This window comes from Benincasa hispida, chromosome 1 (assembly GCF_027475165.1).
Source record: "Benincasa hispida cultivar pf3 chromosome 1, pf3_genome.v1.1, whole genome shotgun sequence".
Lineage (NCBI taxonomy): Eukaryota > Viridiplantae > Streptophyta > Magnoliopsida > Cucurbitales > Cucurbitaceae > Benincasa > Benincasa hispida.
The window spans coordinates 69,668,987-69,695,294 of record NC_143478.1 but is presented as its reverse complement, the minus strand read 5'-3'; the positions used below and the strand labels follow the sequence as shown (position 1 = coordinate 69,695,294).

Sequence of the window (26,308 nt, the reverse complement as noted above, 5' to 3'; positions counted from 1 at the left end):
ATGATCTATACTTATCATGAGGTATCATCTTTTCTTCTTATAATTGAGAGTAAAATCCATTTTAGAGAGAACTGGAGAAGAGAATAGAGATGGAGGGGCATGAGAGAGAATTGATTTATTAGTTGGCAGACTTTTTAAATCTATTCTTAAAAATTCAGGACTAAAATTATCCATTTTACCAAACACACCTATTCTTGAAAATCCAAGGACCAAAAAGGTATTTTTCACTAAAATTTTTAGAGGCTCAAAATTACGGATGTCTAACATTTTTAGATAACCATCTTTGTTCTACAGAAATATTTTTGTAAATATATAAAAATATTTAGATAATCACATTTGTTTATTATTATTTCTACTTGAAAATATCTTAAATTTACATAGAGTTTCAAAACTGCTCTGTGTGGTTATTTGTTATAAATTGAACTTATATAATACATTTGTTTTTATTAATTAGACTTTCTTTTCAAATTAATATAACTTTATAATTTTTACAGGTTCTTTTTCTCAACAAAATAATATATATTAATTTAAGATTCTTTATAAAATACATAATTTGAATTTGAATTTCTTTCTTAAAAAATAACCAAAAACGGTGAAATATATGGTTGATAACATTGACCTTAATTATATATTTATAATAATACTCTCAACATAAAAACCTGAAAAATCCATGTTTCAAAATGACATAAAAAACATAGAAGATGCATAAAAATCTCCAAATGTTAGAGCATTTAAAATTACAAATCCGATATTTACGTAAAAATCAAAATATATGATCTCCTATTGTAATTTAAATATTATTTGATAATATTTTCGCCACCAAAATTTCAATTTTATTTTCGAAGAAAGTTTACTCTACCTCTATTCTTATTATTATTATTATTATTTACTCTGTTCCAGATGTAAATCTTTCTTTGCTCTCCATTTTTGTCTGCCACTCTGATTTTTTGCTCTTTCAGATCAAATGTTATGCTATTCAATAATTTGATGATTAAATTCTAAAACAAGTATGTAATCATCTTTTTAAATATAATAAAATGAATCAAAATATTTACAATATCACTGTCTATCAATGATAGATACTAATAGACACCGATAGGCCAATGATAGATACTGATAGACACCGATAAGCCACTATCATCTAAGTATCTGTAGACTATGACATTTTACTATAACCTTGTAGATATTTTTAGTAGTTTTGTCATTTAAAACAATTTTCTCAAAAAAAAAATCTAATAATATCAAAATTTGATTTTTAAAGTTTTGAAAATGTAAATCCAAACATGAAACATGAAAGTTGAGGTTGAAGAAAAAAAAACTGTGATTAGAATGTAATATTCAGCCCAGAAGAAGGGTAGTAGAGTAATTTCGCAAATTTCAAAACCAATAACTCAAGCGGGCGGGCTTGTGGATCTTACCACTAACCGTCAAAACCGCTACTCATGTAAAGTGGGAAGAGGCAAATTCCAATGTTCGCTAGCGCACAGAAAGAGAAACTCATCAACTATTTGACTTCCAAAGTAACTAAGAAATGAAACACAATAACATCTCATCCACTCATCCAAAATCTAATGGCCAACCTTCTCAGACTTTCATGGAGCCAACCACAGATAAGCAGAAGCAAAAATAAAAGAAAGTTTCTTATTTGACGCCTGTTGAAGAAGAAAGTAAAAACAGAGTTGCAGAAAAAAGAGGGACCGTGTTTGAAAATGGAAAGACAAAGAGGAATTGTCATGAAGAAAGGGCCATGGACGGCTGAAGAAGATGAGATTCTGATTAACTATGTCAATAAGTTCGGTCCAAGAGACTGGAGCTCCCTTCGATCCAAAGGACTTCTTCCCAGGACCGGAAAATCGTGCCGCCTCCGTTGGGTTAATAGACTTCAACCTAATTTGAAGACGTAAGTAATGGGATTTGAATTTCAGTTGTTTCCTCAGTTTTCTGTTTCTGTATTGATTGTAATAAGTTGGGTACGATCATATTTCTTGGCTATGGCTTTTGGTGTTTTCTGAATTTTGGTTCTCTATCTAAGAAGTTGTGATGTAAAGAACATGCATATTTGTGCAGAGGATGCAAGTTTACAGCAGATGAAGAGAGGGTAGTGATTGAATTACAGGCACAATTCGGGAACAAATGGGCGAAAATTGCAACGTATTTGGAGGGAAGGACAGATAATGATGTGAAGAATTTCTGGAGTACAAGAAGGAAGAGATTGGAAAGGATTTTGCAAACCCCACCACAGAAATCTCAGAAAAACAAACGGAGTTTGGAACCTCAAAGACTCCATGAATTTCCTGCTTTAGAGGTAAATAAAACAGTTTTCTATTCAATGGAACATAATTGCTTTCTTAAGTTAATAGTTACCAATTTACAACTCAATCCTGTAGATGTCCAACCTTGGTCTGTAATGAAGATTGGACTGTCACTTTTGGTAATGTTTGGTAGTATGGATGATGTATTTGCAGGTTCCTAGCTCCAGCTCGTCTCGGCAGGATGAACAATCATCAACCTGGAAGGATCATTTCGAGAATGCTTTCCAATTAGGTAACTCAGAGATGCATAAAATGGCGTCACTATCAGTACAGTCAAATATGCTTACTATGGAAACTGAAAATCAAATATTTGGAACCCCAACCATACACATGCTAGCGCCCTTTGACCCTTTTTCTCATTGTTGTATCTCCCAATTTGCCCAATCCCCACAAGAGATCGGAATGTCTCCAGACTGCCACAGACTGGCACCAAATAACATTCCTTCCCATTTGCAAGATATGTTTGAGCCAGGCGAGACTTCAGAAACAAACAGTTCCCTGCAGTTCATGAACAGTTCAATACCTAAAGAACAAGAGATCAAAGCAGAAAGTAGTTTAGAAGTTCAGAATGAAAACCCTTACTATGCAACCGCAGATGATTGCTTTGATGATTTCACAGCTGATTTATTCGACTTCTTTGATGAATCTCCTCCTTCATTGAACTAGACATTTAATCATGACAAAACAAAACATTGTAACTGGAAACATTGATATCTTAACTCCACTAGCTCAAGAGGCAATACATCCATGTCTTAGATTATCAGTTTGCTATATTCCTGTGGTGGGCTTTGCTGATTTGTTTTGCTTATTTCCTGCACACTATTATTGGGGTATCTGGACTAAGGGTTCTACTAAATCAGCATAACTCAAGCATGGTAACTTATTCATATAAAACAAAGTCAACCTAGGAAATACTTTGAAACAATAGTTACAGGAGCCGACACCATATTTAGAAGGATCCATTGATGATAGTTGATGCACAACCACACCCAAAATCACTTCATCATCTCACATCAATATGGATTCTTGACTTGAAAGATAGTAGTCCAAACTCGGCCATAGAACATCAGAACTGGAAAAGAAGGAAATCACTCCCATTTGGTGCTATCTTCTAAACGTCTATATTATGCTAATATGCCTATCATCCTTATCAACGGTCTTCAAAAAGGACAATGTTGTTATATAATATGGTGGGTTAAATATGATTTTGAGATAAGAATACAGATGGTTAGATAAGACCAGTATTTTATTTAACTTCTAAGAATAACTAAATTCAGCTGAGGATCTAGTTACATTTTCTTCGGCATCTCAAAGAATTATTATGTTGACCATTAGGAAATTTCTATACCAAAAGCTTTCAGTAAGAATATTCTATACAAGTATGAACAGTTCAACGTAGTCAAGGGCCTCCCCCATTGGTCAATTACATAGATCCGATAGTGTGAAGAAGAGTAAAGTTATGTCAATCTTCAGTCGTAAATAGAATTATTATTCACACAATTAATATAATAGCAGTTTTAGTTGTATGTACAACTGAAATATCCATCTTCAGATCAATAAATTGAAACCCACGCAAATCCCGGTAGGTTATTACAAAAGAAAACTTGAAAACATTGACTAAAGCATCCTAAATGTGCTCCATTCTGTGCATCACAGTGTAGTTTCTCTCACTGTGCTAATTGTTCACATGCGAATAAATTTCGAGTTTAATTTACCTACCTGGTCAATCGAACTAAGAAAACAACTCTCAGATCTAAATCTTCCTCTAAGAGATAAACTTGTATCAGAATTCATCCAAGAATAATTGGTGCCTGAGGAAATAGGTGCTGCTGATTTATCTCCAAATTGTTTCATTAGCATCAGTAAAAATTTCATTATGATGTTCTATGAGGCACTGAATGACCTCGACGGCACTGAAGTCAACTGGTATGGCATCATCCAAAGGAATGTGAGAGGAAGCATCTGTATCATCACTCTCTTCTGCAGCCCAAAAAACAAAAATAGTGAGAACTGTCCTAGAGGACCATCATTCAATTCCGGCAGGCAACTTTGTTTGCTAATTATACTCAAACAAATTCAACTAACTAAAACTATTTTCCTTGTTAAAATTGTAAGTGTTGAGTGCTCAATTTTACAACATGAATAAGGCATAACGAACAGAAGGGCTAAGAGATTCAAAATGTCCTGACTCACTTCGTAAACTGATGAAGCCTAAAGATTCGCTGCAAGAATGCTCAAAGAGACCTTTATTCTATATATGAAAAGAGCTGGTTACAAAAAGAGAGCCATATTCTTTATAAGAAGTTCTAATTAACCACAAAGTACTAAAACAGTGCACTAACTAACGAATTAGCAGCAAACCCATGCAAAGTAACTACTCAAAACTCCTAAAATGCCGGGTCAAGATTGAAATTTGCCCAACCCTCACTATGTAATACACCCTTCACATTTTCTCAGTTGAAATATAAGACAATAATCATAATAAGTTTTTATTTACTAGGTTAAATCATTTGCATACAGAGGTGATAGGTCCTTTGCTACACTTCAGATTGTCTATCAAAGAGTAAATGGAAAATATAATTGATCACTATAGTTCTTGTTCCAAAGATAGTAATTGAAATTTCCATTCCAGAAAAGGAAAATTTGAGATCCATTTCCAGTTATGTGGTACTAAATTAAAGTACATTTCAAGAAATCAAACAGAAAGGATAGGCCTAGTTACCTGAAAGCATGTCCCATGCACTGTAAGTAGGTGGTGTATTATTTAAGGACTTTGCAGAAGAGCTTTTAGAATGATAATCCCAATATTCCCGATAAAACTCTGGCCGCTTGTCGTTTTGCCACATTATTATAGGAGTCATCTCCATAGAAAGGCTACGAGCATCCATCTATTGAAAGAACATAAAGATTAGCAACACAATTAAGAATGTGTTTAAGAACATTAGAAGATTAATGACTTTAAAAGTTGTGCAAAGAAATGCGTCAGATTTTCGGGGCAGAAAATTAGCAATTACACATCAGAAAGAAGTTAGCAATAGCTAAAAGCATACATATATCTAAATGGAAGTATAATGTGGATAATAATAGCCAAAACTCCCCAAACATCAAAGCCATACATCAATGGGTATGCATGACATTATGTCATCTTCATCACAAGAGAGGTTATGGATCTTGGCTACTGGCTAGCACCAAAATTTTATATTCCTGAAGGTTGCTTCTTACGATGTGAAATAGAGGCACATGACGTCATCAGCTTCCATAACTATAGAGGTTGCATTGTTGCAATAACAATGCATTTATTAGGTATCCAAACACCGAAAATACAAGTCAACACTAAAAAAAAAAAAAAAAAAAAAAACTACATTTCAATATCAATGAAGAAATTACAATATTGCCTTCCAAGAGGGCTACTCTCCCAAAGTCCTACAGTGGGAACTCTCACCAAAATGATCCCCCTCCCTTAAGGTTCTCAACTCCTCTTATTTATAACCAAGACATCACTTATTAACTACTCACAATACCCCTTACTGGTATCCTAGTAATCTATACCACTAACAGTACTCTCGCATCATTTTTGTGAAATATATGAAATTTGCAGCCTTACATAAAAGCTTTTCTATCTAAAATCTACATAGTGCTTAGATGCTGAGTATCATTAGCAAACAGTCTTTTTATGATGATAGTTAATTCTAGACAACCTCTGATAAAGCAGATATCATATCTGAGATCATCAAGTGACTTTTTCTAGGTTTGAAGTTCATAATAAAGCAGAGATCATCATATCAACTTCGTTCAAAAACTGCATGTTCTTTCATGCGTACTTAAAATCGTAAATTGACCTACATAAACATGAAGGCTCACATAGGTATGCATCCATATGAGAGAGAGCCTCTGCCTTGCTGAGGAACAGTAAACATAATATGTTCTTACATGCCAACACGAACTCAAAAACACTCCTAAATAAACAAGAGTGCACACAGGAACGCACACGAACATGTGTATGTGTATGTGAGAGAGAGAGAGAGAGATGCACTACTAAAAACTCATACATGGACCAATATAAACAAGAGTGCACAAACAGAGAGAGAGAGAGAGTCCCTGCCTTATTCAGCAGTGCTTTTTGGCTAATGCGGAGAAGTAGGGCAGTAGTAAACTCCAAGGTCATGTAGTTCACGTTTGGAAGTTTCTTAAAAACGTTTCGTAGGGCATTTATGCTTGTACGAGCACCCCTGATCTCATTATAAAGCTCAAACGTGACCAGTGGCTCAGGAAGACTGGCCAGGTAACATTTAGCTAGAGCTGCTACATCAACTGGATTTGTACCCTCAGGTAAGGGGGCATTGGGATCTGAAAAATGTACATCCAACACACATTTTGAAGTTATTCAAAGTAAATCATTAAAGACCGAATTTAATCATATAAACTAATTCCTTTACCTTGATTATACATTGACACCAACTGCTGAAGAACCCTTTTATCTCCGTCAGATTTGAACAAGCATGGTGAGTTTAACCCTAAAAGTGAAAATAAAGGGGAAGCAAAAAGGCAGACGTTAAATGGAAGCTTAGTTGCACGCAAAAAGTTGCATGTATAAACATGTACAGGTAGGGATATAATGTAATTGTGAAATTCAGTACCTGACAAGACGAGATAATCGGCACACCTAACCAAAATATGTGGAATGACCCTGCTTGACTGTTGTCTTTGTACAGTTACCTCAATTGAAACTCCAAACACTACAGTTCATAATAAAATAATAATAATAATTCAGAGTAGAACCAAGCAAGAAGATTTTGCAGAGAGCTCAAACGTGTAGAATACTCAATAAACATTAAATAAACCAAATGGACAAAATTCAGGAACTTACCATCAGTACTGGCTACCCCCTGCATAATTGTAAACAAATAGAAGTTAAAAATCGGGTATAATATATAAAGAGATGAACTGTATAGAAAGACTATTACCTTCTGCCATCGTTCAATATCTGTCAAAATTGTCTTGCTCTTTTGTGCAGTCTTTTTTGCAACCTAAAAACATACACAAGTTGGAAATGTAAGGTAATTATCTGCGAAGTAATATACAAAAAAAGAAAAAAAAATAGAGAAGTTTCACCAGAATTACCTCTTCAACTTTAACTTTCCCCACGACGACTTTGTCCTTCGTCTCTGACACGCCTTTTCTGAAGAATGTGCCAGTAGTAGCAGCAGCAGATATTAGACGTTCTTGCACAGCATGTCTTGTAGCTGGCTGCTGGAGGAGTGCCCAACGACTCTTGAACAAAGAACCAACCCGTTCAGCCACATCAGCAGCATTTCCTTTTGCATCCTTTGCAACTCCCTCAACAAAAGTTCCAGCTGATTGTCCAGCTTCTTTCAGCTTTACTCCTGGAATCGTATTGGATGGAAAACAGGACAGTTAGAACTGTAGGAGCGTGAACAGCAAAGACATGCTCATTTATATACTGAAAAGAGTACCTGATGAAGAAAAAAAACCACTAGCCTTCTCCTGCCACTGAGAAGAGTTAACAGAAGGCATTGAACCAATTATGAAACCAGAATCGTTTTAAAGATATGTATTGATTAAGCCTGTTACAGAACAATGCGCATCAAAGTTAAAAATAATTGCAGCTAGCAAGTAATATTATCAAATGATGTACTAAGTCAAAGATAAGCCAGTAAAAGCTCAACCAGACTTCGAATCAACCCATACTATCCCTTGCAACTATTCAATTCCATTCAACAGAAACTCCGATTGAGAAGAAATCCGGAATCCATCGGCTAAAATTTAATTACTGTAATTCAACCCATTTTCAGTTATACACAATCATCAATTATCTCGATAATCTCAGTCATGTTTCATTTGATATCCTTTATGCAAAAAATTAGAGGGAAATCTAATTTAGCCATCCGCCAAAACTGTTGATACATTTCACTTATATGTTCATCTCAGTAAAATTGATATTACAAACAACCTAGTCATATCCGCGACAGAAATCAAGGAACAATCCACTTTAAGTGGAAAACACAACTCAACCATAGCTATAAGAACTGACTACCCCACAAGATCATCCAATTATCATCACAAATTTAACAAGAAGTCTAATTCTCTGCTAAATTCCCTCACAGCAGAATACAAAAGAAAAGAATCATAGAGTAGCAGAATAACTAGAGATAACATCAAGACAATCTCACGAGCTCTGGAAAAGAAAACTAACGATAATCAATCACAGTTGTTTATATTGGTAAAACATGATGAAATTTCTAGCTGTATAGAATTATGACTGGCAGTCGTGATCGAATACGAAGAAAGCAGAAAAATCCCTAGAATTGCACAAGAATTTTATCGAGAAACACGAAGAAGAGAAGAGAATCGTACAAGAACCCACCGATTCCGAAAATCCAAAAACGCGCTCACCCTGCAGAAGCTGAAGAACAAACACAGAATGTTTCTCAAAGGCCAAAACTCTTTTAAATATAATTTTTAATAAAAAAAAAATTCAAAGTCAAGTGCTTAGAAAACTTAAAAAATTAATCGGACGGCTCTGATGTGATTGTTGTGGCAAACAAAAAGTCGGAGTTTAAACAAATAGAATCTTGCCACGTGGACAACTTAACTATTTCTAGAGCGTTCCAAAAAACAGTTGCCGAGTTGGGATTTCTAATTTCGCCCTTCCGAAATAATAAATTACCCTAAATAAATAGTTATTTGTAATTTTGTAAGATATTTTTTGGGTTTATTCTTTTAAATTTATTTTAAAAATTAATTCGCTAATTAAGTTTTATAATCTATAAATGCTTGCAAAAGTATTCTTATAATTTTATTTTCTATTTTTTTATTATTAATTAAAAAAATATTACACATTTCAATAAATTAAGCGTTGTATCATTAACTATATTCTTAAAAAAATACCATTAACTTAGAAAGAACGAGTCAAGGTAACCATAATAGTAATTGAAATACACTTTTTTTCATTCAAGTTGGAGATTTAGAGTGGATTTTGAATACATTTTTAAATGTTTAATTTAAAAAATAAGTCATTTTGAAAAAAAAAATTAGTACTTGACAATCGTTCAAAATAGTTTTGAAGTATATTTTAAGCCTTTTTATAAAAAATGTTTAAATAAAAATGGTTTTTTAAAAAAATATATTTTTTTTCAAGTTAATTCAAAATCACGATTAAAGTTTTGTTCCCTACCTTTGTTAAAATTTTGAAAGGTATAAAAGAAAAAGATAACAATTTTATCCAAATAAACTGCCGTACATAAAAATCTTTAAAAAAATGTACTTAATTTAGGAATTGAAATCCAAATAAACATTTTTTTTTCCGAAAATAAGTCCAATTAGACATTTTAACTATATGAAATTCATGTTAATTTTAAAGCTTATAAAATGAAATATTTTAAAACATTAATGCCCTATACTTCCATAACCTATTCTTGTACTTTAAATTTATTATTTTAAATATCATCCATCTCTTTTCTTATTTCGTTATATAATATAATTTTCATACATGTCATGCAAATGCTCTTCAAATGACTAGAGAAATATTTTGATTGTCAAGAATCACGTTGTTGATGACAAAGTTTAGAAAGGGAAGCATAATTGACGTTTACGTGGATCAATGATGAATTTGTAGTTTAAGAGGGTGAAATGACCTACAAAAGAAGAAGATTTATCCATCAATATGGTGTTTGTTACACACACTTCGATGCTTTAGTGAAAGAGTATAACAAATTTATGGTTTTGATAGTTTAGAATAGACTCACTTTCTTTTAGTCATAATAATGTATTTGTATGTAAATTGACCTATGGTTCTCGTTTCCTCTCGAACCTAGGTTAGATAATCAAATAGTACTGACCTTGAGATTCTCCAGACTAAAACATTCATTTTGCATGCCACAACTACTATTGTGCAATCCGAAGGCGAGACTATTGATTTGGGTCCAAACCTTTCTTTCCTAAAGTTTTCATCAAGGCAAGGGTATGCATTTGACATGCTGCATTTAGCACAGGGCTAGCCATGACCTTGAGTTTCATCCTCCATGCCCAGTTGGATCTTAAAAAGTAGTTCAAGCTCGATTTTCGTTCAATTTCTAGTCCAGTGTTCTTTGAATTGATTGAATCTTACTATTTTTCCTTAAGTCCAAAAGCACTACACACAGTAATTTGATTATATATGTAAAACAATGTCTTGTTTTTCAACAAATAAAACAATATCATTAACCATGATGTTCTTTTGTTAACGAATCACAAATATTTTTTAAAACATTAATATAAATAAAGGAGAGAAACATCAAACTTGCAATTGAAAAGGCACAAATTGACTATTTTAATTACACTATTAACTGTGAAAAAGGTACCTCGTATTTTAGAACTTTGTGAGTCTATTTACAATAATAAGATATCAAGACATCTTACTACTTTTCAATTCAAGTGGTATTAAAATGTGTTATATTAACGCGAGATTTGTGATTCAAATCTCCTATCCCTATAGTTTTGAATAGAGTGTATATATATTCAACCTGACTAAAATCATATAATCGTTCAATAGTAAAATCACAAATTTTAATTTATATCTCAGGCATCTTACTGTATAAAATCATTCTACATCATTCCACCATCTAATATAATGTTTGAACTCCTAGACTACCTTAGCTTTAAACGAAAACCCAATGGCAACCATGTGTGTGTGTGAAATTGAATCCTCAAAGTGAAGAATGAAAATCCCCCACCTTCCTCTCCTCCTCATCTTCCCCAACGATTCTCTTCCAAAACCAATGCTCTCTCCACACCCTCTCCACCTTCTCAATGGGCAAATTCTTAGTCTCAGGCAAAAAATAGTATACAAACACAGTCATCACCACCACCCACCCTCCAAAGAAGAAGAAAATACCTGCTTTTAAGTGGCACAACATTGTTAAAAAAGTCTGAGCAATAATAAATGTGAACACAAAACTAGTTGCGACTGTAATACTCTGCCCCGCCGACCTGATCTCCAATGGAAATATCTCACTCGGTACAAGCCACCCCAATGGCCCCCAAGACCACCCAAATCCAGCCACATACACACAAATCAACACCAAAAGCAAATAGCCATACCCTTTACTCACAGCCCCATGATCGCCCAACAGCGCTGCAAGCAGCCCACCAACAATGACCTGTGACACAAACATTTGCAAACCACCAGCTATGAACAGAACCCTCCGCCCCAGTTTGTCCACCACCAGCATTGATATGAAGGTAGTGACAAGCCCAACAGCACCCGTCATGATTGCGGAGAATAAAGACGCGCTTTCCCCCAATCCAATTGTCCTGAACAGGACTGGGGCATAGAAAGCGATTACGTTGATCCCAGTGACTTGTTGGAAGAAGGGTATGGCAATGGCCATCACTAATTGGGGTCTGTATTTTCTTCTCATGATGTTCTTGAATGGATTGTCGATGGATTTAGCAATTTCGCTGGCTTTGATGAGGTCAGCGAGCTCGGATTGGACATTGGGGGTGCCTCGGATTCGTTGGAGCATTTCATCGACCAGTTGGTGTGTATTGCCGCGCTGAATGAGGCTGTTGGGGGTTTCGGGAAGGAAAAGGGCACCAAGGGTTAAGATTGAAGCGGGGAAGGCGGCCAAGGCGAGGGAGATTCGCCAGCCATTGCCGGATTTAATCTTTTGGGTGCCGAAGTTGATTAAGTTGGCGGCTAGAGCTCCGATTCCGACGCTGAATTGGAAGCCATTGTTTATAGCTCCTCTGTAGTTTGATGGTGCCATTTCAGAGAGGTACAATGGCACAGCCTGCCAGTGTATGGATTGGAAAGGATTTGAGAATGGAAAAAAAAATTGTACTACACCCATCTACTAAAAAATTGTCACATGATAATTCCATTTTTTTAAAGAAATTATTTAAAAAATCTTTTTGTTTTATCGCACGCGAACGTTTGATAGATAAAGGATTAGCATGAAACTTAGACACAACTTAGAGAATTAGAACATTCAAAATATTTTCTCACCACAGACTTCGACAATCTAACCAAGATTCAAAATACTGATGTCAACGAAAATATCGAGTTAATTTTATAAAGATATTGATAAAATATCATTCATGATAGGTATTTTTGTAAAAATTATTAAAACAATAAATTCAAAACAAATACTTGAATATAAACATTTTTATGATTGTTAAACAAGCTAACATGTTTATCACTTATATTATATTTATATTAGTGACATTATGTTACTTATTTTTTATGTTTCGTGGATTTCTAAGATATAATGAAAATATTGATTCTACCTCATGTTGACGTCCAACTCAAGTAAATGTAAAATTTTTGATAAAAATATCGACATTTCGACAAAAAATTAACACCATGCATCTAACATATCATTGTTAGAGATAAATTCATAATTGTGGAGGGAATAAGTATACATATGATAGTGAAAAGATTTATAATAATAGAATTATGATTTCCATGGGTTACCCATCAATACAAAAGAGAAATCAACATTTTCATTATTTTATAAAAATAATCATAAAACATAAATAAATAAATAATAAAATATCATTAACGTGAATATAATATTTTATTCGTGGATAGTAAAGAATAAAAAACATAAAACAAAACAAAATTGTGATGACACCAAAATCATAACGATATTTACCTAATAATAAAAATATATTTTTTATTGATGTGGAAATTTTGAGTTATATATATATATAGATGTTTTTTTTTTCACTTATGTCATACTCTATTGTATGAATAAGCTATGTGATGACTCTATTTTATTTAATAATATAAACTCACATGGTTGGTCAAGACAAGAAAATCATTTTTCAAGAAAAAAAAATTGCAAAGCTAATGTGTACGATAAAAATAATAAAAAGATATTAATTATATATTTATAAATCAGTATCAATTTCAATCCTATAAATAAATCAGTATCAATTTCAAATCACAAGAAATGTCAACAAAGCAAAAAAGATATGACGATATGTTTCCTAATTTTTAAATAATTGAGTGTTGTGATTCATGCTTAGAAACTAATTTTTAATTAAAGCAGAAAATTTTATGGTAAATTTTTACCGATAAAAAAAGTCAAATTATTATAAAAATAGCAAAAAAAAAACATTCATAAATATTGATAGACTTGATAAGTTTCTATCACGGATAGATACTGACAGACTTCTATCAACTTTTATCAACCTGTATCAAAGAGATTAAATTTTGTTATTACGTGTAAATAATTTTTCTTATTTTTTTATTTTTAAATATAATTAAATTTTGTTATTCTCTGTAAATAATTTTTCTTATTTTTCTATTTTTGAAAATAACCAAATTTTATATTATTAGATTTTTAAAAGATAAATTTATCCAATAAGTACATGTGTTGAAAATCAAAAGTGTTGTTTGACTACTTCATGCATAAAAATGCGTGCTGTCTATGAAATCACTTCACTAATTTCAAAAGAATTTCATCTTATCTGAAAAAGAAAATCTTTTGTGAAAAGAAACCAAAGAATGAACCATCAAGTCAAATTTATTTCTTGAACATTCACAAACTACAATTTAACGTTGTCTCTTTTGTAGATTCCTACCACGTAAGATACTTGTTTAGATTCACGAATCAACTTGAATAGTCAAAAATTTATTCGATCTATAATCGAAAGTCCAAAAAACCAGTTAAATACTAAAAGCTTAGAAATCTATTAAATGCAACCCTTAATTTTATGGTGTATTTGGTCCAAGGAGTTTAAAAATAAGAGTTGTGAACTTCACTTCTTGTTTTTGTTTGGCTTAAAAACCTTGTGGATCCCACCACTAAAAGAAATTATATAGATCTCTAAGAGTTCACAACTCCCTATGTTTCATAACTCCTTAGAGTTCACTTATTCCACTCATAGACAAATGATTTTGAAATTTTGTGAACTAAATAGCTAATTCGAGAGTAAAATATATCTAATTAAACTTAATTAGGGCAAGTGAGATTCAAAATAAGAAAACAATTGTACCTGATTTGCGAAACCAACTCCGACTCCCAACAATACACGACCAAGTATGAGCATGTAAACATTCATAGCGGCACCGCCGAGCGCAGCCCCAGCGATAAAAACGACGCCGGAGAAGAGAATGGAAGGTCTACGTCCTAAAGATTTGGTCATAGACGAAGCAAAGAAGGAAGCTACAAGGCCTGCTAGGTACAAAGAAGATGTGAAGGATGTTAAAAGTTGGCTGTCAAATTTGCAATAGTTGCTTATATCTTTGTCTTCCTTCATTTTTCTATCCACTTCTGGAAAGAATTTCTTCAAAAATGATTCCATTGAAGTCACTCCACCTATATATAAATTATAATCATCATCAGTCGATTATTATGATTTTGTGATAACAAAATTTTGTACCTAAAATATTATTGTGTTCACTTTTCAAATGTGATTATAAAACAAACTAATATTGCTAGTAGCGAATATATTAATTAAATGTGACCAACATAGGTATGATATCATAACAAAAGGTTCAAAAGTTCAAATTCTAATTAATGGGAGTTGCAAAAAAAGGTATTAATTTACTTTGTTTATAAAAATAAGATACAATTATCGGTTTTTTTATGGGCTCACTTAAGTTTTTTAAGTCACATTCACATGACTTTTCCTCGTGCAAAAATCCAAAAAAAAAAAAAAAACAGCCAAGAACTATACATCATTTTTATAATAAGGGGTTTCTACTCATATAGCTTTAATTCTTGACCAATATTACATTTTTGTCTTTAATATTTAATTTATTTAAAAAATAGGCCAATAGAATACAAATTTTCACTAAAGTTAGTATGTATTTACCATTTAGGTCTCATCCATGTTTTTTTATAAAATAAAAAAATTTTAAAAAATATTTGATTCTCTCTCTCCATGCATAATTTAAGGCTTCACGTCCGTTGATGTTGTTTTTTAAAAAAGAAAAATAAGTTGGAATCTTTTTCCACTTCCCTCATCCCTATTCTTTCTTCCTCCTTCTCCCTCCAACCTATTTTTCTTCTTCCTCCTTCCTCTCTCTTTGTCCTTCCTAACAATGTGGTTGTAGATGGATGCTCTGCATGGCCTCGCACAAGGCGAAACTTCCCGCGTCAGCCACAAGCAAATTCGATGCGGGCTTGAGTAGACGACGACGCGGTTGTAGATGGACAGTGTGAGACGATGTGGTGTGGGGTGAAGCTTCCGGCACCGAGTACAAGCAAATTCGATGCGAACTCGAGCAGATCCAGTCAAGAGTGGCGCAGACTCGAGCAAACGGACGACGTGAGATGATGTGGCGAAGCTTCTGGCACCAGATGTGAGTAGCTCCATGCGCAGACTCGGGCAAGATGGTTTTTTATTTAGATTTCTTGTTTTGTGATGTATACGCTTATATATATATATTAAATGTTGAACCTCAAGTCCATCTATGATTTATATACTACGGTGATATTTTTATTAGTTTTTGACTACTTTGAATTTATGATATATGATATATACACATTTGTATATATGTTCTGAAATTTATGTTCTAAGGTATATTTAAAAATCACCATAAATATTTGAGTAAATATCAAATATATTTATCAATATATTTTATATATTTTTTAAAATGTTTCCAAATAAACAATTGAATATATTATATGAAGTGAACAAATAATGGAACGTTTCACATAATATCAAAAATCAACATGAAAAAAGAAATGGTGATTTATGTCCAGAATTGAATCAATCTTTAATTTATATAAAGTGGTATATTTCATATGTTTGTTAGAATATTTTCAAATACCTAACAAAATGTTCTGGAGTATATTTTAAATAACCATGAATTCGAAGAAAAAATAAATACGTGGAACCAACCAAAATAGAAAATAAAATTTCATTAAATGCATTTTCTCCCTCCAATTAAACTAAATAAAGAGAACAATCTCAATAAATAAATGCATGAGGATGAGTATAGGGATGCATATTTATTTAGTATAGTTATCTTATGGTATGTTGTTGTTATTATTATATAAATATTATATTTAAATTTCAAATTTGATTATTTATTGGAAAAGATAATGAGTATGTTTAAATTGAATATTTAAATTTAGATTATATAATGTGAATAGTTTGATTTATATTTATTTCTTTCTACTAAAAAAATTAATTAGCTTTTTTAGGTCAAAATTTGAGTAATTTATCTTCAAATTCAAATTGTCATAATAAACAATTTAGTGATAAAGTTAATTATTTAATTAAAATTTAGCCAGGTTAGTGATTTAAATTAATTAGTTTTTTTTACAAGAAAAAAAAATAATGGGAAAAATTTCCTATAAAGAATTTTACGGGATAAGGAATGAAATGGGAAGCAGAGACGGTGATGAAGAATGACATCTCCGACCCTGCCCCGTGGGCATTTCTATTAATCCAAATGTGTGATGGAGTCCTTTGCCCACTATTATAGCCTCAACCATCCAACCAACTACCTTCACAATAATTATTTCTTCAATTTTTCATGATGAGAAAAAAATCATATCATGTGTGTGTGTTTTTAAAATAAAATAAAAAAAAAAACTAAAAACAAAATTGATTTATGAAAGAAAAAATTATTAAAAACATGTTTTGAAGTAGCCTATTTTCTTTTAGTTTGTTTTCATGTAAGGCAGGTTGAAATATAAATCGAACTTTTCCAAGCCAACAAGGCTAATTAACAATCAATAATATCATCAAAAAATATTCGACCCACAACGGTGGAAGAAGGAGAATTTTTCTAATAGTACCATACTCCCTTTGTAGTTTATTCATACTATAAAAATTAAATTTGTCTTATAAATATTAATAAACTCTACAATAATATTGTTGGATATATATATAGTAAAAGAAAGTGAAAAAATTGAATATTGAAACATAAAATTAGATTTAATTGTGTAGATTAAATTCATTGTTAAAAACTTTCAAATTGGATTGAAACTTTCAATTAATATGATGTTTTGTGTACAAATTCAATATGTATAAAAGTTAAATTTGTAGTTTCTTCAATTTGAGTAAGTTATGTTCGGTTTTTGTCAAGTAACAACTCAATTGAGTTAAAATTGATAAATGCTTCGATTTTTGTATTTATTTGATTTTATTTTGTATTTTGGAGAGTTATTAAGTCGCTAGCCTATAAATAATAACTCGGTTTTTTATTTGTAGTATCTCATTCCAAAGTGAAAAGTTCTCTCATTTCTTTCTTTCTTTATTTTGTTTTTGAGTTGAGTTGAGAGCAAGTATCCAAGAGTTCTACTAGATCCGAGTAGTTCGAGGTTGTAATTTTACCAGAGTTAGTCGTTCTATCCTGCTGAAATGATCGTTGTAGTCTGCTTGCAACCCGTGCAGAGCGAATAAATTGTCTTCAAGACAACGTTTATCAGAAGCGTGTCTCGACTATGTTTTGGAGTCTCCAAAGGTTTTGAGGTTATTTAACTCTTTGGTTATTTTCATATCCAAGCCTTGTTACATCATCTAACTTAAGTTTGAGTTTGAATACTATACAATTGTTTCTAGTTGTGGTATAAACAGCTTATTAGTGTATTCAGTTCATATATATTCCATTTCCCCCAACAAATGTCAGCAGGTCTCATCCTATTTCTAAAAGCATGTTAATGTGATACACAATAAATGAAAGGAATATGAAAACTTTTTCTTACTATCGTAGTATAAGAAATTTTCTCGTGGAGAAAAGTACGTAATCCAACAATAAAAGCATGGGAGAGAAAGAACCTAACTACAACTACAAGAGTTACAAAATTAAATAACTACTTTTCCAACATGATAAAGATAAAGAAAGATGTTTCAACTTTTCAAAAGAAAAAAAATCAAACTCTTTTTTCCTTTTCTAACTTTATGAGCTCTCAAAATAAACTATGATACGCAAATCAAAATAGTATTTAAACTTATAAAAGCGTAACTATCCTAGCAAGTCTTAATACCATAAATAAGTTTAGGGAAACAAGAAAAAGCTAGAAAACCAAAAGTAGTTTGATTTGGAAGATAAAAAGATGATTAATGGAAAGAGATACATATATATGGATAATGAATGGAACTAGAAAATTGGTTAGATTAGAAGTTTAATGAAAATTAATTTTGTATCTCTAGATACTTATAGGTCTACCGGATGGATGACCTAAAAATTAGGTTAAAAAAAAAGTGAAATGACCCGATTTTTTCAAAAAAAATGTCGAATGACCCTTTGCTAACGTCAAATTCAAGTGAAATTACCAAAATATATTCACGCACGCGGAAAAGCAGTCTTGTTCTCACTCTCGCTCGCCTTACTCTCTTTTCTTTTTTCATTCACAAATCACTATGTCTCTCGTTCTCACTCATCTCGCTCTCTTCTTTTTTTCACTCACAAATCACTATGTCTTGCATTCACTCTTTTCATTTTTCCACTTACAAAATCACTCCTCTCTCTCGTCTTTTGCTCACCGAAGTTGGTCGTGTCGAAGCTGCTCGCGTGGATTTTTCGTGTCAGAGAAGAAGAAGAAAACGTACAGAAGAGAAGAAGTCGGAGAAAAGAAAACGACGTACAAAGGAAGATTTCTCGCACCGAAGAAGAAGAGGAAAAACAAAAAAGATTGGCAATACCGTAATTTCATGTAGTCATGAAATCAGCAAAAGGACATTTGACATTTTTTTCAAAAACTGAATCATATACTATTTTAGAGCTTTAAAATTGGTCTTTTGGGTAATTATCTCCTGAAAATATCATTCCTAACTTTTATGTATTGAAAGATTAGACACAGTTGAAAAATCTAAAAAGATTATTATTAAACACAAAATTAAAAATTTTTTAGAAATCTAGACAATACTTTCTAAAGTTAAGAAGTATATTGACAGCGAGTACTTCAACCTATAACTAGAGATGGCAAGATTAAATTTATAATTTAACCGAGAAAATTATAAGGGTAAAAATAACCATAAATGAGATAGAGAGAGAGGGGAACCTGAAATTCCAATGTCATAGCCAAAAAGAACACCTCCCATGGCAGCCATCATGCAAGAAAACACCACAAATGGAGTCATCTTTCCATTGTATTGCCCTCCATTTTCTATTCCAATTCCCACTGCCATAACTCTTTAAATTTCTCTCTTTCTTCTTCTTCCTTCCTCCTTCCTCCTTAAACCTCTGGTTATTAAAATCTCTCCCTAATTATAACATAGCTGTATATATATTTATAAAGAAAGAAAAGAGAGAAAGAGAGAGTTTCTTCAAGCTCTCACAACTTTGATAATTTTACTTGAAAAAAAACAAACACAAGAAGAGAAGAGAGAGAATATAAAATTAAAGGAGCAGACTTGGTTGACTCTAAAAGGGAGTGGGGAGTGGAAAATCTTGTACAAGAGAATTGTGAAGATTATGGGCCATTCATTCATTCATTCATTTCAATTTTTTTTTTTAAAAAAAAAAATCAAAACTATTATTCCTTTTTCGACTTGTATTATTATGGTAATTTCCTTTTCTTTTTGCTTATTTTCCTTTTTTTTTTTTTTTATTCTTATCAATTCATGAGTTTATTTTGGGAAATTAATGAGGTAGTATTAGTGAATAGATATCCAAACAAATCTTTCATTTTTATCCTTTGAATTAATTGCTAGGATTTATCTGAAGGAGAAACAATTAGTTTTACATTTTTATATATTAAATTTGAAAAAGAAATAAATATACAAGCTTTTAATATGATAGGCCACTTCATTATTTTTTTTTCTAAATTATATCTAGTGACCTTGAACTTTCTCATTTATTTTAAAATTACTCATATACTTTTAAAAATTGTAATATTACATCTAAACTATTTTCATAAATATTTCAAATCTACCCTTCAGATACAAATCCTTGAAAAATTGTATAGAAATCGAGGCTTAAACTGTGTGACGATGTCCTATAAAACTATATAATGATCCAAGTTTTCATTCTATGTCACTACTACATCATTTCATGTCTCAATATCCATCCAAAATTTTAAAAAATTTATACTCAAAAAATACTTTGAAACATTTGTAAAATTTTAGGGGAATGTTGCAACCTTTTAAACAAATTACAATATTCAAGGTATTTTTTAAAATAAAATAAAAGAGAACAGGTTTTAAAAATGCAAATGGGCAGCAAATTATTAAATCCAATACATTTTATTTTAAGAGATAAAATAACATTTTTTTTTTACAAAGTTTACGATTTCTTGAAACGAAAATATTAATTTTCATTTTATTACCATTATTATTTTGTGTTGTCAATATTTCTTCAAAAAAAAAAAAAAAGCCTAAAAAAGGAAAAAGAAAATAGACACGTGGCACATTTAATTCGTAGAAGAGTGTAATGTAAATATGTAATTAAATACTTGATTTGGAATTGAAAAATAAACGGAAATTTTGTTTTTTTTAGTACAATATTAAACACAAATCATTAGTAATAAAAATAATAATAAATCATTAGTTTTCCGTATAATAAAAAGTCTAAAAATTATTTTTTAAAAAAAGGAGCAAACAAAGAGTAATGATAATTTATTATATGACCATCTGTAATGCAAAATAATTAAATATATAAATAATGGTACCCGTGAGACCTGGGATGTGGGATCCATTAAATAGTCACAATTACAAGTATCTTATCCATTGAGGACAAAAACATGATGTTGAAAATCAAGATGGTGTCCCCATTTTGTTTATTTATACTTCTCTAAAAAGAAAAGTATTTTGTTTATTTATATTTTATTGTTTAAGTTTAACACGTAAATTTTGACTTTTTTTCTTCTTTTGAGTACCGTAAAATTTGAAAATTTGATTTCTGATGCGTGTGCAACAGACTTTTCCTCTGATCTTCCATCCAATAATATATATGTTCACTTGCTCCGGAGTTTTTTTTTTTTTTTTTTAATATTGTGAATATGAAAACAATTTAAGAAATATAGTGGTTCTGAAACTATTTAGAAATCTATAATTGTTTTGGAGTTTTCGAGGCGGGATTTTGTGTAAAATATTTTATCGAGGGTTCAACCCTCAACCTGTCGAAAATTAAAAAGAGATCGAGGGTTTGACCCTCGACGTAAAAAAAATTGAAGAGGACGAGGGTTCAACCTTCAACCTGTTGAAAATTAAAGAAGAGTCGACCTAAAGGAAATTAAGGGAAGAGGACAAAAAATTTGAAAAAGAGGTCGAGGGTTGGAAAATTAAAGAAGAAACCCTCGACCTAAAGAAAAATAAAGAAGAAACCCTCGACCTAAAGAAAATTAAAGAATTGTTTAGTAATTATACACGATCGCACACAATCGTTTAGTAAATTACAATGCGATCGTTTAGTAATTATACACGATCGCACATAATCTTTTAGTAAAATTACTATGCGATCGTTTAGTAATTCTTTATTAATGTAACAATAGGTGCAAACTTCTAGAAAGAATAAGTGAACGATGAACAACTTCTTTATTAGACGATAGGAATCAATCAAGATTAATCGATCGCTTATGAGACGCTAAACAATCGTTTACAATCTCTCCACGATCACTCAGTATGACTAAACGATTGCTTACTAAATCCTCTGCAATCGACCATAAACTCCTAGACGATCGCTTAACTATTATTATTACATGATCGCCTTCTCAGAACCTATACGATCACATACCTTTTACTATACGATCGTATACCAAATGGTACACGATCGTTGAGCTTTACTACACAATCACCTAGTGGAAGTAGACGATGAGCGGCATGCTACGATGGCCTCTCCACGACAGCGTCTTCCGAACTCCCACTCTCGAGAGTTCTCTTTCCTCACTACACGATCGCCCAAAAACTCCTACACGATCGCTTAGCTATTACAATTAGACGATTGCCTTCTCAAAACTTATACAATCGCCTACCTTTTACTATATGATCATCTACCAAGTGCTACACAATCGCTGAGCTTTACTACACGATCGCCTAGTGGAAGTAGACGATGAGCGGCACGCTGCGATGGCCTCTCCACGACAGCGTCTTCCAAACTCCCACTCTCGAGAGCTCTCTTTCCTCACTATACAATTGCCCACAAACTCCTACATGATCGCTTAGCTATTACAACTAGATGATCGCCTTCTCAAATCCTATACGATCGCCTACCTTTTACTATACGATCGTCTACTAAGTGCTAAACGATTGCTAAGCTTTATTACACGATCATTGAGCTTTACTACACGATCACCTAGTGGAAGTACACGATGAGCGACACGTTGCGATGGCCTCTCGAGAGCTCTCTTTTCTCATTACACGATCGCCCAAAACTCCTACACGATCGCTTAGCTATTACAATTAGACGACCGCCTTCTCAAAACCTATACGATCGTCTACCAAGTGCTACATGATCGTTAAGCTTTACTACACGATCGCTGAGCTTTACTACACAATCGCCTAGCGGAAGTACATGATGAGCGGCACGCTGTGATGGCCTCTCGAGAGCTCTCTTTCTTCACTACACGATCACCCACAAACTCCTACACGATCGCTTAGCTATTACAATTAGACGATCGACTTCTCAAAACCTATACGATCGCCTACCTTTTACTATACGATCGTCTACCAAGTGCTACACGATCGCTAAGCTTTACTACACGATCACTGAGCTTTACTACATGATCGCCTAGTGGAAGTACACGATGAGCGACACGCTGCGATGGCCTCTCGAGAGCTCTCTTTCCTCATTACACGATCACCCACAAATTCCTAAGCAATCGCTTAGCTATTATAATTAGACGCTGCGATTTCTTTAAAAACGAATCCGAATCTCTACAGCGCACGTCAAAGTGATTTGAACCATCGATCTCTTTTAAAACGAATCTGAATCTCTGCAATCTGTCAGCGTCTCGTCGTCCCATCCATATTATTTTTCCAACACTGAACTCGTGGGTCAAGTTTTGAAAACTCAACCTTTAAGCTTATAACCCCCTCCTCTCCTCTCATTTTCTCACTGCCTTCACCCTCTCATTTTTTTCACATTTTCTCACTGGCCTTGTTCTCTCATTCTCACTGCCTTCAGCCTTTGTTCTCTCATTCTTACTGTCTTCAGCCTTTATTCTCTCATTCTCACTACCTTTAACAAATCTTCTTCTTCTCCCACATTCTTCCATTAAATTGTGAGGTTTGTACCTCTACTATACAAAATTTCATTTTTTTAAAGAACTATACATTTTGTTCCTATTCTCATACTATTATATTTTTTTTAATAGTTTTTGTTGCTGTTTGGGAAACAAAGAACTAAAAAGGTAAGTTAAATTTGTGAGTTTACTATTTATTTATTACTAGTTTTATTATATTTAGTAGATCTATCCGGTTGAATTCAATAATATTTACATATTGATGTTAGTAGTTCTTTCTCTATTAGTGTTAATCTTAGTAGTTGTTATTAGTATTAATCTTATGGTTGGGATGTTATACTAACATGTTAATCTTATTTATATTTTGTTTGTTTTTATTTATATTTAAGTATAGTTTATTGTTATGTTTAAAAAGTTGATGTTTATGCTTTAATATTTTTAGTTTAATACAAAATTATTATGATTTTTTGAAATATATTTCTTATGATATTTGATTTTTCTAGTATTAACTTTGAAAATATAGTTTAAAATAGTTTGAAAAAGTTCAATTTGTTGTTATGTTTAAAAATGGTTATAAAAAGTTCAATTTATTGTTATGTTTAAAAATTTGATGTTCATAAACCTTAAAAAGTTGATGTTTATAAATTAAAAAATTTAATATTTTTAGTTTAACACAAAATTATTGTGATTTTTTTTAATATACTTCTTATAATATATATTTTTTTTGTATTAAACTTGAAAAAATAGTTTTAAAAAGTTTACCTCATTGTAATGTTTAAAAAGTTGATGTTTATAGTTTAAAATTTTTAATTTTTTTAGTTTAATACAAAATTATTGTGATTTTTTTGTATAAATTTCTTATGATATTTAAAAAGTTTAATTTGTTGTTATGTTTAAAAATAGTTATAAAAAGTTTAATTTATTGTTATGTTTAAAAAGTTGATGTTCATAAACCTTAAAAAGTTAATGTTTATAAATTAAAAAGTTTAATATTTTTAGTTTAACACAAAATTATTGTGATTTTTTAATATACTTCTTATAATATTTTATTTTATTTTATTTTTGTATTAAATTTGAAAAAATAGTTTTAAAAAGTTTACCTCATTGTAGTGTTTAAAAAATTGATGTTGTAGTTTAAAAACTTTAATATTTTTAGTTTAATACAAAATTATTATGATTTTTTTGTATAAATTTCTTATGATATTTGTTTACCCACAAACTTCTTATATTTCTTATACATATTTCTTATTATGATTTTTATTGTGGTTTGTTTTTGTTTAAGTTTGATAATTAGTAGAACAATTAGTAATGTATTGTTTGTTTGTTTGTTTGTTTTTTTTTTTTTTTTTAGAAAATTGCAGACAAATGCTTGGGAAGTTTTAGCATAAATGTGAACAGTAGAATTGTATTTGAACAATTTATTGAAATGGTTGGGATGTCACTTAGTGTAGATATGAGAACAAATCAGTTAGAAATAAAATATAGACATCCCAACCTAGAACCATCATGATCAATAAGGTTTATATCATTCCCTATTTCGAATGCACAAGCTATGAACTTGATGTTCTCAATCGCAACGCTACTGCCGAATTTAGTGCATTTGTATGTAAATGTAAATAGGATAGGGGTGGATATAAACTTGAATACACCATTTAGTTTGTTGGAGAGTGCACTATTACTCTACAAGACATAGAAGTGTTGTTGAGGTTACCTGTTGACGATGAGCTGGTCACTAGAGTAATGTACGATGAATGATCACAAGTTTGTCAACTTACTTCAGTGTGACCCCACCTACCGAAAAAATTAAATGATCGAGGTTAAGTTTGATATGGTTAGGAACACAATTCCGTGAGCTCGCAGATGATGCAGACGAGGAAACCGTCATAAGATATGCGCGAGAATATATACTACAAATGATGGGTGGAAGTCTGTTTTCTGACAAATCAAGTCATTTTGTTTACTTGATATTCCTACCACTATTAGCTAACCTCTATGATGCGAGGTGGTATTCGTGGGGTGGAGCATGTTTGGCATGGTTGTATTGACAACTATGCAAAGCAACAAGACCTGAGGTTCATGAAATAGCCGGGCCTCTCATACTTTTGTAACTATGGGCTTGGGAGTGATTTCCAACAATGACTCCACAGCTACAACATGTCAATGACGCTCAGTTAGTTGGACGAGCCTACAGTTCTTGGTATGTTATTTTAATTCAATTTAATTTTTATATTACTGGTCTAGTTAATTTAGAATCTATATTATCAATTTAAAAATTTAGGTGGAGAGACAAATTTTGTATGACTAGGATAGCCACACATGTAGTCAGCCAGTACAGATACATGTTTGATCTGCTTAACCTGATCAGGTACATTATACTGTACCAAATTGATTATTTTATATACATTTTTATTGTATTTGTCTTTAATGTTCTCCAATATAATATTTTGTGTTTCGGGTTATTTGAGAGTCGTACATGCATACTTTGCCCAATTTTTGTATGAATGGTCAAAACATATGGCGGATGATGAGTCCTCTCTTATGTTTTCACATTGGTGAGTGGCATCTTCCTGATAGGGTGATGAGACAATTCGGTTTTCAGCAGGAAGTCCCATCGCCTTGCAATACTAAACCCCTACTGCATGATATCGACTTAAGGACTGTAAATTGGTTAAAAAAAGTTGCACATTTGGTAGTGCGATGACACTATAGTGCAAGGTTTATTGTAGTGGGGGTGTTTCTTTTGACAGAGATGTCACTCAAGACTACATTCATTGGTATAATAATATCACAAGACGCTACGTCACTCGTCCAGGAGCAGTTGTGGGCCATCTGGTAAATGAATGAATATTATCTAATTATTTTAAATTTAAATTTATTTTAAATATTATCTAATTGTTTTATAATTCA

General features: G+C 32.0%; 3 protein-coding genes across 9 annotated transcripts; 1 reads left to right on the top strand and 2 right to left on the bottom strand.

Moving 5' to 3' along the window:
* The first annotated feature begins 1,709 nt into the window (after positions 1–1,709).
* Positions 1,710–2,978, top strand: LOC120068575 (uncharacterized). Its single transcript, XM_090310588.1, has 3 exons — positions 1,710–1,900; positions 2,068–2,305; positions 2,466–2,978. The coding sequence occupies exons 1-3, from the start codon at positions 1,710–1,712 to the stop codon at positions 2,976–2,978; spliced, it is 942 nt and encodes a 313-aa protein (XP_090166714.1).
* LOC120068547 (small G protein family protein / RhoGAP family protein) lies at positions 2,266–8,797 on the bottom strand. 7 transcript variants are annotated; one of them, XR_016527510.1, is made up of 13 exons: positions 8,698–8,797; positions 7,787–7,897; positions 7,434–7,696; positions 7,277–7,339; positions 7,180–7,198; positions 6,950–7,048; positions 6,749–6,826; positions 6,415–6,659; positions 5,035–5,200; positions 4,032–4,292; positions 2,895–2,974; positions 2,600–2,810; positions 2,266–2,509 (listed from the first exon to the last, which is right to left on the bottom strand). XR_016527510.1 is itself a non-coding variant. In XM_039020374.2 (10 exons), exons 2-10 carry the CDS (start codon positions 7,845–7,847, stop codon positions 4,147–4,149), a joined length of 1,140 nt encoding a protein of 379 aa, XP_038876302.1. In that variant the 5' UTR covers positions 7,848–7,897; positions 8,688–8,797; the 3' UTR covers positions 3,781–4,146. The 7 variants fall into 7 exon arrangements, 4 of the variants coding, with proteins under 4 accessions (XP_038876302.1, XP_038876295.1, XP_090166701.1 ...); XR_016527511.1 differs by having other exon boundaries at positions 8,688–8,785; XR_016527506.1 differs by having other exon boundaries at positions 7,180–7,339.
* Positions 8,798–10,849: 2,052 nt separating this feature from the next.
* LOC120068538 (Major facilitator superfamily protein) lies at positions 10,850–19,706 on the bottom strand. The gene is made up of 3 exons (XM_039020356.2): positions 19,283–19,706; positions 14,316–14,638; positions 10,850–12,103 (listed from the first exon to the last, which is right to left on the bottom strand). Exons 1-3 carry the CDS (start codon positions 19,407–19,409, stop codon positions 11,018–11,020), a joined length of 1,536 nt encoding a protein of 511 aa, XP_038876284.1. The 5' UTR covers positions 19,410–19,706; the 3' UTR covers positions 10,850–11,017.
* Positions 19,707–26,308: the final 6,602 nt, after the last annotated feature.